This window comes from Grampus griseus (assembly GCF_964374135.1).
Source record: "Grampus griseus genome assembly, chromosome: 13".
Lineage (NCBI taxonomy): Eukaryota > Metazoa > Chordata > Mammalia > Artiodactyla > Delphinidae > Grampus > Grampus griseus.
The window spans coordinates 62320899-62335292 of NC_139007.1; the positions used below are offsets into that span (position 1 = coordinate 62320899).

General features: G+C 39.4%; 1 protein-coding gene across 1 annotated transcript in view; it reads left to right on the top strand.

The window, feature by feature from the left end:
- Nucleotides 1-8973: 8973 nt before the first annotated feature.
- The window catches only part of PEX7 (peroxisomal biogenesis factor 7), an 86924-nt gene continuing 81503 nt past the window's right edge, over nucleotides 8974-14394 (top strand). Inside the window, exons 1-3 of the mRNA XM_082668897.1 lie at nucleotides 8974-9173; nucleotides 11105-11162; nucleotides 12036-12186. Of these exons, the coding sequence (XP_082525023.1) occupies nucleotides 9044-9173; nucleotides 11105-11162; nucleotides 12036-12186 (339 nt within the window). The 5' untranslated portion in view covers nucleotides 8974-9043. The remainder of the gene's footprint in view (nucleotides 9174-11104; nucleotides 11163-12035; nucleotides 12187-14394) is intronic.

Here is a 14394-nt window from a genome sequence, read left to right on the forward strand (position 1 = left end):
GAACATAACAGGCAAAGATTCCTGCCCGCGTGGAACATACACTCATTACTACATATAATAGAAATCTGAAATAATTAAGGCTCAAAATATAATTTTTTCTCTCATATAAAGTAAGTCCAGATTTAGTCAGTCCAAGGCTCCACTGGTGGCTCCACTGTCACTAAGGATCTTGACTCCTTCACTATTCGTTCTCTCAGCCTTGTCTCATAGCTTTCATCCTCAGGATCACCTCATACTCAGAAAATGGCTGATGTAGTCCAGTCATCATGTCTATATTCCAGGCAGCAGGAAGGAGGGGAGTGCAGGCAAAAGACCGTGACTTCATGCTAATTAGTTCTTTTAAAACAGCTTTCTTAGAAGCCTCGCCCAATTATATCCACTTAGAAAAGGGATATCTGCTAGGGAGCCTGGAAACTGTAGCTTTAAACATGGCAAGTATATGCAGCCAACAATTTGGAGGTTTTGTTACCAGGAAAGAAGGAGAGAATGGATGTTGGATAAGCAATAGCCTTTGTCACATATATCTTAATCTTCAATATAATGCGTGTGCATGTGTATGTATGTATCTATAAATAGAGAGATGATAGGTAGATAGACAGGTGGATAGACAGATGTACAAGGAGAAAATTTAGAGCATCATAAAGGGGACTCATCATATATATGTAGTACTTTGGGGGCTGTTTTTACCCTTGTAAAAAATAATATATATAAAACCTAACTTTAAATATTAGACTTCTACCCATCTTTAAATTTTTACAGTGATTATCCCACCTAGACAGTTATTGTTTAAGGAGTGTGGGGTATGGGCTGTCACTCATTTCACTGAGTGAAATCCACTATCCTTAGTTCTCAAAATAATCTGCCGATTCCTTACTGTATTTATAATCTGAGTCAAAAAGGTCTCCCTGATTTCGTAAATAAGAGAAAAAAAAAGGACTCCTCTGAGAGGTCCTGTATTTGGTTCAGGTAAAAGACTGTGTGTCCTTAAACCCTTCGGTCACATTGGGGGTTGGGGCTTGAACATATAAACTGGGGGTGGGGGGAGGGGGAACACAGTTCAGACCACCACAAACAGTAACACAGAGAGCCGTGCTCTACCATCATTTCTTGATAACTGTGGCAACGCAGTAGATGAAATACATAATACCTCTTAATGATGTAAGCGGGAGGTGAGAGTGCAGTCAGCTTCTCCCTTCCTCTCCTCTTTAACATGCCCTGTAGCCCCAGGAATGGAAGAGACGTGTGGCTCTAAAGTAGTGGGTGTAATGGTAAGAGCTCTGTGCACCTGGAATACGCTCAGTTCTGGCTCAGTTGTGGAAGAGCCGACTTCCTTTCTTTTGGCCTGAGTTTCCTAATTTGTAAAATGACAGTGATTAAGTTCAATTACTGTCACAGCATTTTATTTAACTGCTAGAGTAACAGTAAATAACTTCTTGAAAGATTCTGAATTTGTACTATATCTCTGGTTTGTTTTTGTTTTTGTCTTAGAAACACTTTTGATTGAAAGATTGGCATATGTATCAACAAAAGCAACAGCATATTTTCCAGATGTCTTGACAGGGGGGGAAATTCCTTCAGTAGTATATTAGTCTACACAGGATGCCGTAACAAAACACCACTGATTGGGTGGCTTAAGCAATAGCTATTCATTTTCTCACAGTTCTGGAGACTAGAAGTCCATGATCAAGGTGCTGGCAAATTTAGTTTCTGGTGAGGGGTCTCTTTCCGGCTTGTAAATGGCCACCCTCTTGCTGTACCCTCACACAGCTATCCCGCTGTGTACGCGCAGAGAGAAAAGAACTCTCATGTCTTTTCCTCTTCTTATAAGGACTTCAATCCTTTTGGATTAGGGCCCCACCCTTATGACTTCATTTAACCTTAATCACCTCCATAAAGCCTCTATCTTCAAATTTGGTCACATTGGGGGTTGGGGCTTGAACATATAAACTGGGGGTGGGGGGAGTGGGAACACAGTTCAGACCACCGCAAACAGTAACACAGAGAGCCATGCTCCACCATCATTTCTTGATAACTGTGGCAACGCAGTAGATGATATACATAAGCTATATGTTAGTTTAATGTCTCAAATTGCTTCTTCATTTTGGGCTTAAATTATTCAAATTGGATAGCTTAACTGACTATAAGACTGGATAATTGCTCCATGCGCTCTCATTTCCCTGATTTAACTACCTGAAAAATAAAAAAAACAAGCTTCCTTTCAAAGGGTACATGGTCTTAGATCCCATTTAATTTAACACTTACTCTTCAGAATTTATTTCTTCAGAGCAGAAGTCTACTACGAACACAAAGACAGAAATAGTTAATAACAACAATAACAACATACTTTTGTCTTTCTGTTTCAGGAATTTAACTAACTTTTTCAAATGACTAAAAAGCCAAGAGAGAAAGAAATCTAAACTTCACTGAGCGCTTACTATGTACCTGGCATAATACTAGGCCCTTTGCATAAACTGACCACTAAATCCTTACAACAGCCCTAGAGGCTATTATTATATCCATTTACAGAGAAGAACTGCCCACAGTTGAACTGAGAGGGTGGAACCTGGATTTCAAACCAGATCTGCTTAGTTCCAAAGCCTGTTCTCAGCAATATTATTTGGGGTAAAACTGAATATACATAATGTCAAGTAGATTAAGATACTTCTATGTTGTTAAAAAGTATGGGATTAAGACTGTGTGTGGTTATGGAATGGTCTCCAAGATATATTGTGGGAATTTTTAACTGATAGTTGCATATGGTTTAAAATTACAAGATTTTAAAAAAATATCCAGTGACTAGCAAGTCTTGATTCCATCTTGTCTCCTAGTGTCTCCATTATTGCTTCCCAGTGGCAACCACTATTACCAGTTTCCTTGTGTTTCTTTTGAGATATTCTATCAATTGAATAACAGGACATCTACACACATACACACATTTTGAAAACACAAATGGTGGCATATTAAAGCCCTGTTCTGCACTTTATTTTTTTTAGTAAACACTATATTGCTCTCTGACCAGGGGCACTGAAAAGTTAGAGTGAGAAGGACACTGCTTCTCACTATATACTCTTGAATAATTTTTTTAACCATGTGCATGTATTATTTTTCTCAGTTGTAAAATGTACAAGAAAATGTCTGCATATTTTTAATATTTGGATAAAGATCTTAAAAACAAATAGTAAGATTTTAAAGAAAACTAACTCAAGGCCATTTTATGTCTCTTTTAATTTTATGGCACAATTTCTTCTTCTTGAGGAGCATGATTTTCGCAATATTTACTTTCTGAATTAAGCTTTGGGTTGTGATGCTACCTAAAATCAACGCACCTCTAACAGGAAATGTTACTCTGTTGTCTATGAAATATAGAATCCAAGTTTTGGAATAAAGTATGGCTACAGCCTGGTGGTCTTACTTTGAATTAAAAAAACCTTCATTTACAATCACTTTTCTTTAAGACAAATCTTGGAGTCATGATATTAAGAGATAAAAAGAGTCAGAATCTATCACACTTATTTTACACCTGAGAGAGAGTACCAAAATGTAAAGCAATGTGTCCCAAAACATAAAACAAAGATTCCTAACATTCAGCCCACTGCTGTTTCCATTAAAAAAAAAAATCCTTAATAATCATTATCCTTATAAGTATTTTATTCATTAAACTTGTCATAAAAAGGATATGACCTGCACAACCCCCCCCCAAAAAAAGAGAAAATAAGAAAAGCAATTACAATTCTTAAAAATGATATTAGATGAATGTTCTTTTCATATTCAGAAGTTAAGTTCTAGAGATGAGTTAGAACTTCTGGAAGTATTCAAGCTCGAGGGAGAATATGAAAGAGGACAGAGAGCTTGTGGGATAACAAAGCAAAGACTTTTCCTGCGTAGGGGGTAGCATTAAAGAACACCCAGAAAAGTTAGTGGGTGTAGGGAACAAAAGAATCTTTCAGAAGAAATCTGTAGGCAATCCTTGTTAGTGAGGTGGGGGAGGGGAGATTTTATTTTCTTTTTTAGCTTTTTGAAAGTTTTCTCTCTGAAGAGTGGTGGAGAATAAAATTAAATGATAAAACTTTTCAATTTACTTAAGAACATTAAAGTTTGTTTTTAATGCACCAGACTTTCTGTAAAATTAAGACTATTTTTTAGAGCTGTTTTAGGTTCACAGCAAAACTGAGGGGAAGGTACAGAGATTTCCTATACATTCCCTGACCCCGCACATGTGTTGCCTCTCCTACTATGAACATGTCCCACCAGAGTGGTACATTTGTTAAAACTGATGACCCTACATTGACACATCATAATCACTCAAAGTCCATAGTTTACATCAGGGTTCAGTCTTGGTGTTGTACATTCTGTGGGTTTGGACAAATGTATAATGACATGTATCCATCATTATGGAATCATACAGAATATTTTCACTGCCCTAAAAATCCTCTGTACTCTGCCTATTCATCTTTTCCAACCCCCTCAATCCCCAGCCCCTGGCATCCACTGATCTTTTTACTGTCTCCATAATTTTGCTTTCTCCAGAATGCCATAGTTGGAATCATACAGTAAGATTGGCTTCTCTCACTAAGTATTATGTATGTATAGTCCCTCCATATCTTTTCATGACTTGATAGCTCATTTATTTTTAGTGCTGAATAATATTCCATTGTCTGGATACACCACAGCTTATTTATCCATTCACCTATGGAAAGACATCTTGGTTGCTTCCAAGTTTTGGCAATTATAAATAAAGCTGCTATAAACAACCATGTGCAGGTTTTTCTGTGGACATAAGTTTTCAGCTCCTGTGGGTAAATACCAAGGGGCACAACTGCTGGGTTGTATTATAAGAGTATGTTTAGTTTTGTAAGAAACCACCAAACTGTCTTCCAAAGTATCTGTACCATTTTGCACTCCACCAGCAATGGATGAGAGTTCCTGCTGCTCCACATCCTCACCAACATTTGATGTTGTCAGTGTTCTGGATTTTGGTCATTCTTATACGTGTGTAGTGGTATCCCAGTACTCTTAACAATTCTCTAAGTCATATGGCTTCCAGATCCTTCACTGCTCTGCTTGCCCTTCTCAGAAGCTCTATATTATGAAAAACTGAGGCTCGAAGAGATAAGTTATTTGCTCAGAATCATACCGTCAACCACATCTGAGCTAAAATTTGTATTCATCATTATTTGCAATGGATTGACACACAATGCAGCCACTTTTTTTTTTTTTTTTTTTTTTTACTGTGAATAATGCTGTACCGCAAATCATCACGCAGTCTGGGGACTATGAGAAGAATGCCAGACAACTTCTAAGATTTCTCTTTCACATGAAAGCATGCCTGCCTTTTTGCACAGGTTTGAAGGAAATCAGTGCTGTTTCTACTTCTTAGTTAATGAAAATGATAGCTTTTGAAGAATATGCTATTTTCCAGAGCTAAGAAATCCAAGGCAGGTAATGAACATACTAGGTTTTTAATGTCTGATACTCACTTTAAGATGACCATGTATGTTCCTTTTGTACTTGGTAAGTTGTTTCTCTATCTGAACTTATCTTTCTTAAGAATATATAAACACATACACAGTCCTGAGAAATAGCTTCGTACTATTGTGCATATTTGTCTGAGAGAATGAAATATATATAGTGACCTAGGTTTGTGTTCATTGTAAATGGTAAGATTTATGAATTGTCGAGTCAACCTTACAAAGAATCCTGGAAATGAGTGATCCTGATCTGACTGTGATTCCTCCTGAGGTCAGCTCTAGGACACCATATTCTGAGTCTTTATGCCACTTAGTCATGATGGGAATTATAGTTGACCTGGATTTCCCCATTGACATTTCCACTTGATTAGCTGTGTTTCATTCTAGACTTAAGTAGGAGGAAACTTCTGTTTTTCTTCTCAGACATATGCTCTCAAATCTATAGAAGTCAGAAGTCCTAGCGGAATCACACAACAGACATTTCTGGTATGTGATTCACCCATAGGGACTATGTGGGCATCAGTACAGGGCCTCCAGGTGTTACTTAACAAATTAGAGCCATTTCTTACTAACTCAAACTAATTGGACAAAGAAAAGTCTGAATTAGTAAAATCTTTAATCATATACTTAAGAAAACCTTTTAATTGTAATAATTTCAAACTTACAGAAAATTTATAAGAATAATACTTGAAGTGCCCATATATGTTTTACCCAGATTACCAAATTTTTAACATTTTAAACCACACTTGTTTTTATCTTTCTCTCTACTGTGCCTGTTTATATTATTTATTTTTTCTGCACCATTTGAAGAGTTATCCTTTTATAATTCCCTTTACCTCGTATTACTTCCTAAGTATTTCCTAAGAATAAGGGCATTCTCTTATGTAGCTACAGTACAGTCATCAAATTTGGGACACAAATGGATACAATAGTTTTTATCTAACTACCATTCATAGTTTTCAATTATCCCAATAAGGTGTGCATGACAGGCAGCAACTACATTCCTCAATCCTCTTGGCTGCACAGAACCTTAGAGATCAACCTGTTCAATATCTATAAACCTTTTCAAAGTTTTTTCCTTCGTGAGCTCTAGAAACATTACGATTTCATAAGCAATCAATCAGAAGTTAATATCAACATTAGAGAATGAGTGTAACCACACTGCATTCACATAATCTCAGCCTAAAAACAAAGAAAAGTACAATTTCAGGCTGGCCTTTGATGCAGAATTATAAATGTGTAATTCCTGTTTGGCTTTTGAAATATTTAGATTAGTTTATCTAATCCTGTTATAGTTTTAAAGACCTCCTGGCTAGAAACGATTGATTCAGTTGAAACCTTTCCCTTTTACATAGGAAGAAACAAGAATCTAGGGAAAGTATATTACTGAAAAGTAAAGGGCAAATTGAGATTGAACCTCAGTATTCTTTGTCCTATAGCCTACTTGCCTTTAAAAGAGGAGTCTTCAAGTAATCAATCAAAAAACTCACGGGAAGGGCTTCCCTGGTGGCACAGTGGTTGGGGGTCTGCCTGCCAATGCAGGGGACACGGGTTCAATACCTGGTCTGGGAAGATCCCGCATGCTGCGGAGCAACTGAGCCCCATGCGCCACAGCTGCTGAGCCTGCGCTCTGGAGCCCGCGTGCCATAGCTGCTGAGCCTGAGTGACGCAACTGCTGAGGCCCGTGCGCCTGGAGCCTGTGCCCTGCAACGGGAGGGGCCGCTGCGGTGAGCGGCCCGTGCACCGCGGCGAGGAGTGGCCCCCGCTCGCCGCAACTGGAGAGAGCCCACACGCAGCAGCGAAGACCCAACACAGCCAAAATTTAAATAAATAAATAAATAAATAAATAAATAAATAAAAACAACAACAAAGTACATTTCTAGTACTGGAATTTCAGGCAGTCCTTAACAGGAAAAAACAGGTCACTGGTGGATCAGGGGGTAGGCGTGGGTTTGATTGAAAACGGGCACAAGGGAACTTTCAGGTTAGTTAGGCTCTGAAAATATACTACTAGGTTAGGCTCTCGTTAACTAGTTTTCCCTGAGACCAGGCCTTGTTAAGAAGAACCGAATGCGCTGGCTTATTTCAAAATGGTTCCTTTTCTCTTCCCCCTGCAGGATGCACAAAGTGGTTTTTTCCCGATATTTACTGTGAGAAACTGGCTGGCCTCCTAGGCGTAAATCTCACAATACTGTAGAGCATGACTCTTTTCACCCCCATTACCATAATCTTTGTTTAAATTCTTATCTTTTGCTTGAACTATTGCTAAAGTCTTAACTGGCCTCCCCATTTCCAATCTGTTTTCCAGTTTGTGTTGCCAGAAGATCTTTTAAAATGAAAACTTGGTCATCTAATTTCTCACATTAGAAAACTTTGATGGTTCCCCATTGTTTACGTTACAGTAGAAGTCAAATTCCCTTGGTATTGCACACAAGACTCTTCATGAACCAATACAATATTCTAGTCTCTCCGTCCAATACTCTTCACCATACCCCTTTCATCTGGGCAGGCTGATACCTGGCAGCCACAATCTCCTATGGGTCATGCTGTTTTAGGTCTCCTGTTATTCCTGCTCCTATAATGACCTCCACCTCCTTGTCTATTTAAAGAAAACCTTATCATCATTTACACAAACATTACTTGTTTTCTGAAGGTTTTTCTCCCATCCCCCATCTTCCAGCACTGACAATTCCTTTTAAAAATAGCCCCTGTATATTTCTCATAGCATCTACAGTTTTTTGATTACACTTAACTGATGACACAAACTATATCTTATTGCATTTGAATCCCCAGTGCCTAGCACCGTCCTTTGTGTATAAAGTGGCCATATGACTAGGTTTGTACCTGTTGACCTGGCTTAATTATTAACTGCACTCTCTCTTATTCTCAGAAGGGTCTTGTTTAGCAGATAAGCAATATATGGCCACCCTCTACATGGTATATGCCTGGTAAATATTTGAATGGATGAAGGAGCCTTCGTTTTCATCTCTGGCATCTGAGCACTTACTACTATACAATAAATATAGGAAGAATTTTTTAAAAATTTTAAGTTAGTTTCTTACGATGTTTTTTTGCCTTAGCTTGACTACCGCTGATTTAACTTTGCTTTAATTTACCTCGGGCAACACGGCGCTCAATTGCCTTCTGGACTCGCAGCACGGTTTCAGACTTTGCTGTAACTTGTCTCATTTTGTAATCATCAGCCACATTTCCTGATGCCAGTCTTTCAAAAGGTCAATAAATTAATAAAAACCAGATAGCCCGCAGTGGAGGCTGATATGTAAAAACAGAAGGTGTCAGAATCACCACCTAACTCTCAGAAATACTGCCCTCACGTCTACTTCGTCACAGCGGGCGCCAAGCATCTGTTTTGCCCAAGACAAAAATGGCCTCCGTCAGAGTCAATTCCCTTTCCTTTGCGGACCAATCGAAACCTAGCATTCAGGGCACCCAGTGTCCTCACTTCCGTCTCAGCTTCTAGGATCTCTAATTCTCTTAGCGAGTCCGGACCGGTCGCCTCCAACTCGGAAGGGCTTCGGCGGTTGGGGCGGCCAGGCACGCAGGCGGCGGGCGGGATGAGCGCGGCGCGTGGCGGAGCGGTGCGGACGCTGCGGGTGACCGGCCGCCACGGCTATGCAGCCGAGTTTTCCCCGTACTTGCCGGGCCGCCTGGCCTGCGCCACCGCGCAGCACTACGGCATCGCGGGTGAGGCCGGGCCGCGCTGAGCCGCCGGGGCGGGGGCGGGTTCCAGCTGAGTTCCAGCTCCCTCTGGTGGTCCAAAAGCACTTCCGACAGTAGACGGCGCCAGAAAAGAACACCAGGGGAAGCAGAGGAGGAATGCCTGGCTCCCTGACCGCCTTTGTCCAGGGTGGGGAGTTGGTTGAGAGTCGAGTCCATCATCTTTTCCAGTTACAGTGCGGAAGTAGCGTGTGGAAGATGCCTAGTGCCCCTAGTTCTTATGCCTTAGAGCGCACCGACACCATCGCTCCTAGTGACACACACCCCTCCAGGTACACGTGGCCCTGCGGAGAGCGGGCTGAACCTGTGGGGCCCCTTCTACCGGTCCGACGGGACCAACAGCTCTTGGAAGACGGTCTGCAGGGTCACCCCAGTACCCACTAATTGGACCACATTCCCCACAGGCAGCATTCCGGCTGTGCGTCTTAAGGATGCTCCTGAGCAGACGCCAGGAGTTTCCCCGCAAGTGCCAACACGAAATTGTTCACGTTCTTTTCTCGCTTTTTCTTGTCTCCGGAGGAATACAAACATTTGCAGGCAGTTAAGAGGTTCAGGTTAATGGTCTCTGGTCCTGGACTAGGTTGAAAGGCGGGGTTCTATTCTTGACTTACGGGCTTTCTTTTAATTCATCTCGTAGCTGTTGTATACGCACTGAAGGTCTATGAAAAAATTCATTGCATGATGTCAGCTCTCGACAGTATTTTTTGTTGGGTCCTACAGTGATTTAGTGATTTCTAAAACGGAGAGGGAGAGAAATATTTGCCTTAATATTTTCACCATTAGCTTTTAGTGGTTGCAAATTCAGGTTTACGATACTTGCCTACCATTTAGGTTGAAGACTCGTGAGTTTGTAATGATATTTTAAATTAGATCCTTAAAAAAAACTCCTTAAGAGGAATTGATACGTTTTTTTAAGTCAGTCATATTTAATAGTTTTCTTTCCTTCAACCCAATAACAAATATAACTTTTAAAATATGCTGATCCTTTAGTAAAATAATTCCTCTTTGGTAGATAATGATATGTTGTGTTCAGCATTTTACCACCAAGTACGTGGTGAGTTCCAGTAGGCATTTTGTTTTAAAATTCCATGCTGAATTTATTTTATTTTATTTTTAAAGTATGGAACCAGTACTCTTTATTTATTTTATTTATTTTTTAAAAAATAAATTTATTTATTTATTTATTTTTGGCTGCATTGGGTCTTCGTTGCTGTGCGCGGGCTTTCTTTAGTTGCACCAAGAGGGGGCTACTCTTTGTTGCGGTGCACAGGCTTCTCATTGCGGTGGCTTCTCTTGTGGAGCGTGGGCTCTAGGTGCACGGGCTGGGTAGTTGTGGCTTGCCGGCTCTAGAGCACAGGCTCAGTAGTTGTGGTGTGTGGGCTTAGTTGTTCCGTGGCATGTGGGATCTTCCTGGACCAGGGATTGAACCAATGTCCCCTGCATTGGCAGGGAGATTCTTAACCAGTGTGCCACCAGGGAAGTCCCAGAAGGTATTGTAGATTTATTGTGAAGGCAGTGTGATGTAGAAGATACACAATCCCTGGGGTCTGTTAGCCTGAGGTTTCTCACCTGTAAATAGGGATGATAACACCTGTTTGGAAGGTTTGTGTGCCTGTCATCCTGCCTGGCCATAGAGTATGCACTTAAATATCTCTCCCCTGTTAGAGCTGTGTCTGGATTCCAAGCATAGGTGAGATGGTAAGCTTAATATTTAACTAAGCACAATGTAGAGAGAGAGACAGAAATGGAGAGCACGGTCCTGATCATTTTGTATACATGGCCTCAAGTAACTTGAAATTTGTGACTGTAAAATTAGGTACTCAGTACTTGATACCTCTTTGCCTTGACATGGTCCCCCAGCGGGTTCAACAGCATGACCTCAGCATTTTTCTCCCTAGGCTGTGGAACCCTGCTAATACTGGATCAAAATGAATCTGGGCTTAGGCTTTTCAGAAGGTAAGATGACTCTAACTATTAAACTTATATGTGTTCTCTGTTGCTTTTAAGACCTTAATAGAATTAGTTTTGAATCTTTGTGATCAATAAGATGTTTTAATTTGCCGTATAAAAGAACCTTCAGGATTTGCATAGTATAGAGCTTATTTTTGCCATGAACTTGTGATTATGTCACTTTTCTTCTAAAGCTCTTGTCTCTTAGTATTCACTTATACATTGTAAAACTTAAAAAAATGTGAGCTAGTTGGTATACTGTTGACATTCCTATCTTTGCTTTCTTCCTAATGTACTTTAGCTTTACTTATTCAGGAGCTAATTATCCATTTTGTGGATTATCGCTTCTTTCCCTTTCTTCTTTCCATGCCTGTCTTGTCTGTGTGACTGTTAGACTCATTAACGTCTCCATCAGAGTTAGTCAAGGGTAGAGAAAGGAAAGGAAATTTCATCAGAAAATAACTATCTGCTGATAGCTCAGGTGAAAGATTTATGGGAAACACTGAAATTATTGATCTAAATTAGTACTTTCAAGTGCTTGTTCTTCCCTCCTATGAAACACAGAAAGCAGTGAGCACCCAGGTGTGGCAGCATGTCCTCATGTAAATGGTGCCGTATTTCTAGTTGGGAGCCCTGATTTTAACCTAGCTGTGCAGTTTTCTGGCTGTGTGACTGGGCTGTTCTTTTAAGCTCTCTGAAGTTGTTTCTGAATCTGGCAAGTGGCTGCTCTACGAATCTCCCATATTTGTGAAGCCCATGTGAGATAATGTGAGTTAAAATAGGTGATAAACTGTAAAAAAAAAAAAAAAGCAATGATTGTTATTTTATGTTCAGCTGCCTATATAACTAGATTTTTTTGTTTTAATTTTCCTGGTGTAGCTTTGACTGGAACGATGGTTTGTTTGACGTGACCTGGAGTGAGAATAATGAGCATATCCTGGTCACCTGTAGTGGTGATGGCTCGTTACAGCTCTGGGACACTGCCAGAGCCACAGGGCCACTGCAGGTCTACAAGGAACACACTCAGGAGGTAGGAAGGGAATCTTTCTGGGCTGATTGTTTTTCTTTGGTTGAAATCCATTTGGGGGTGGAAACATGGGGAGATGTCTTCAGGGGACAAGAAGTTTAAGCTTTAGTGTTTCTTGTACATGTGTACATGTTAGATGTCACTTGTTATTTGATTATTCAAACATAAAGTACCTTTTAGCCTAAGGAGCTGGAAAAGAAGAAAAGGTCAGGCTTCTCATTAGTCAGTAAAAACGCCTCCGGCAGGAAGTATACCGTGGCGCCAGTTCCTCCAGAGGCGCATCGCTTTCTTTACGCTGTAAGGAAGGATATGCCTCCATACGCTGCCTTAAGATAGAGGTAGGTGGACTTTTCACAGAGACATCGTAAGATTGCCTTTAGGACTTCACTATGATTCCTAAGGATTTTCAGAATATATGGAAGCAAGAGCTTGAAATACTGACTATAAGGCAGAGCTTACCGAAGAAGTTTAAAAACTAAATCTCTTACATGTGCTAGATATTGTGTGTGTGTATGGGTAGCATAGAGAATAGTTTGGCCTTCAGTCATATTAAAATACATATATACTTTTCATGAACATGATGGTAAAGACATTCTCTTTTGGTGTTTTACCTTAAATGTTTTAAGAATTTTCTCAAGGTAGCAATAGATGCTTCAAATGAAAACTTGCAAATTTACTTTCAAATTTGTGCCTGGCTCATGGAAAGACCTCAGTAAATGCTTATTAGGTGCAAGAATGTTAGTCTCTTGTAATAATAGACACATAATAGGTTATGTGAAGATTGTAGACATCATTTTTATAGTTCTAGCTATTAAAAATGAATATCTCTAAGATCTCACTGAAAATAATAGAAAATTTTAGTTCCTCCATTTCATTGTAAAGGAGGCTCTTTGAATAAATGTAGTTATAAATGATCGTGTTTTCATAGAACCACTGAATACCAAGACAACTTTGGTAAAGGAGGAACTTTAGTTTCAGCATGTTCAGTGCAAAAATCCCCACAAAGCAGCATGTCCAAAATTCAGACATTTTGGTACCTTCATGATTTTTGCCATTTTCTTATACCACTTAGATTATGATTAACTTAATGTTTTTCTTTCTTTTTTTTTTCTCTTTTCTTTCTTTTTTAAAAATATTTTTCCTCTCAAAAGTTTTCTTTCTTTTTCTTAAATCTTTGGGCCTTGTATTGCTTATCTATATAAATTCTAGGGCTGTAGCTAACAAATCGTGAAATAATATATCCAGTTTTATTAAATGGTAGATACTGATTTAATGTTTTCCTTTAAATGAACTTTACATAGTTATTTCACTTATTCTAAAACAGCACATATTCATGAAACCATGGAATTGATAGCTTAGTATGTACATTTATTTCATGTATGGTAAAATAAATTTATAACGAATAAAATAAAATGTATGTACCAGTTAAAATCATCTCTCGTATAACCAATGGTGTTTGTACTGCTACTACTCTGGAAAATACTGTTCGAGAATGTTCCGTGTGATGGTCACGCAGTCTTTACTTCAGCTCAGTGAAAGTGAATTTCACTATCTCATGTGATAACTTATTTGACTTTTTGATTGCTCTATTGGTTAGATAATTGCTCTCTTAGGCCTAAATCTACCTTCAATATCAACGAACCGTTGCTTCAACTTCCCTTCTCTGACATGGCGAGACCAAGTGCAGTCCCTCTTTTCCAGGAGACCCCTTGAAAATCGCTGTCATGCCCCCGTAAGTCTTCCCTCTTCCAGACTGTACCTTTGTAGTTCTTTCGACCTGTCCTCAGGTTACACGGTCTCTATATCTTTCACCCTCCTGGTAAACTCCTTTGGGTGATCTCTTGTTTTACAGTGTTGCTTTTAATGTTGTAAAACCTGATTTATTCCAGAAATGTGTTTATTAGTGCTGAGCTTTATATGACTTCGCCACCATGATCTTGAGCCTCTGTTTCTGATGATATTACCTAACATGGCTGTGCATTCTCCTTAGCCACGTTGTAGTGCTGGGTTACTTTCAGTCCACTTGTAAAGATCTTTGTACTATTGTTAAACCAGTGGTTTACATCATTCTATAATTATGTAACTGGTTTTTTGAACTGAAGACTTATTTTATTGTTTGTTTTTTCAGACTGTTGTTCTAGGTTGTCCTTCCTCATTTTCTTGTCAAATGCAATTTTTTTTTTTTTTTTTTTTTTTTTTTTTTGCGGTATG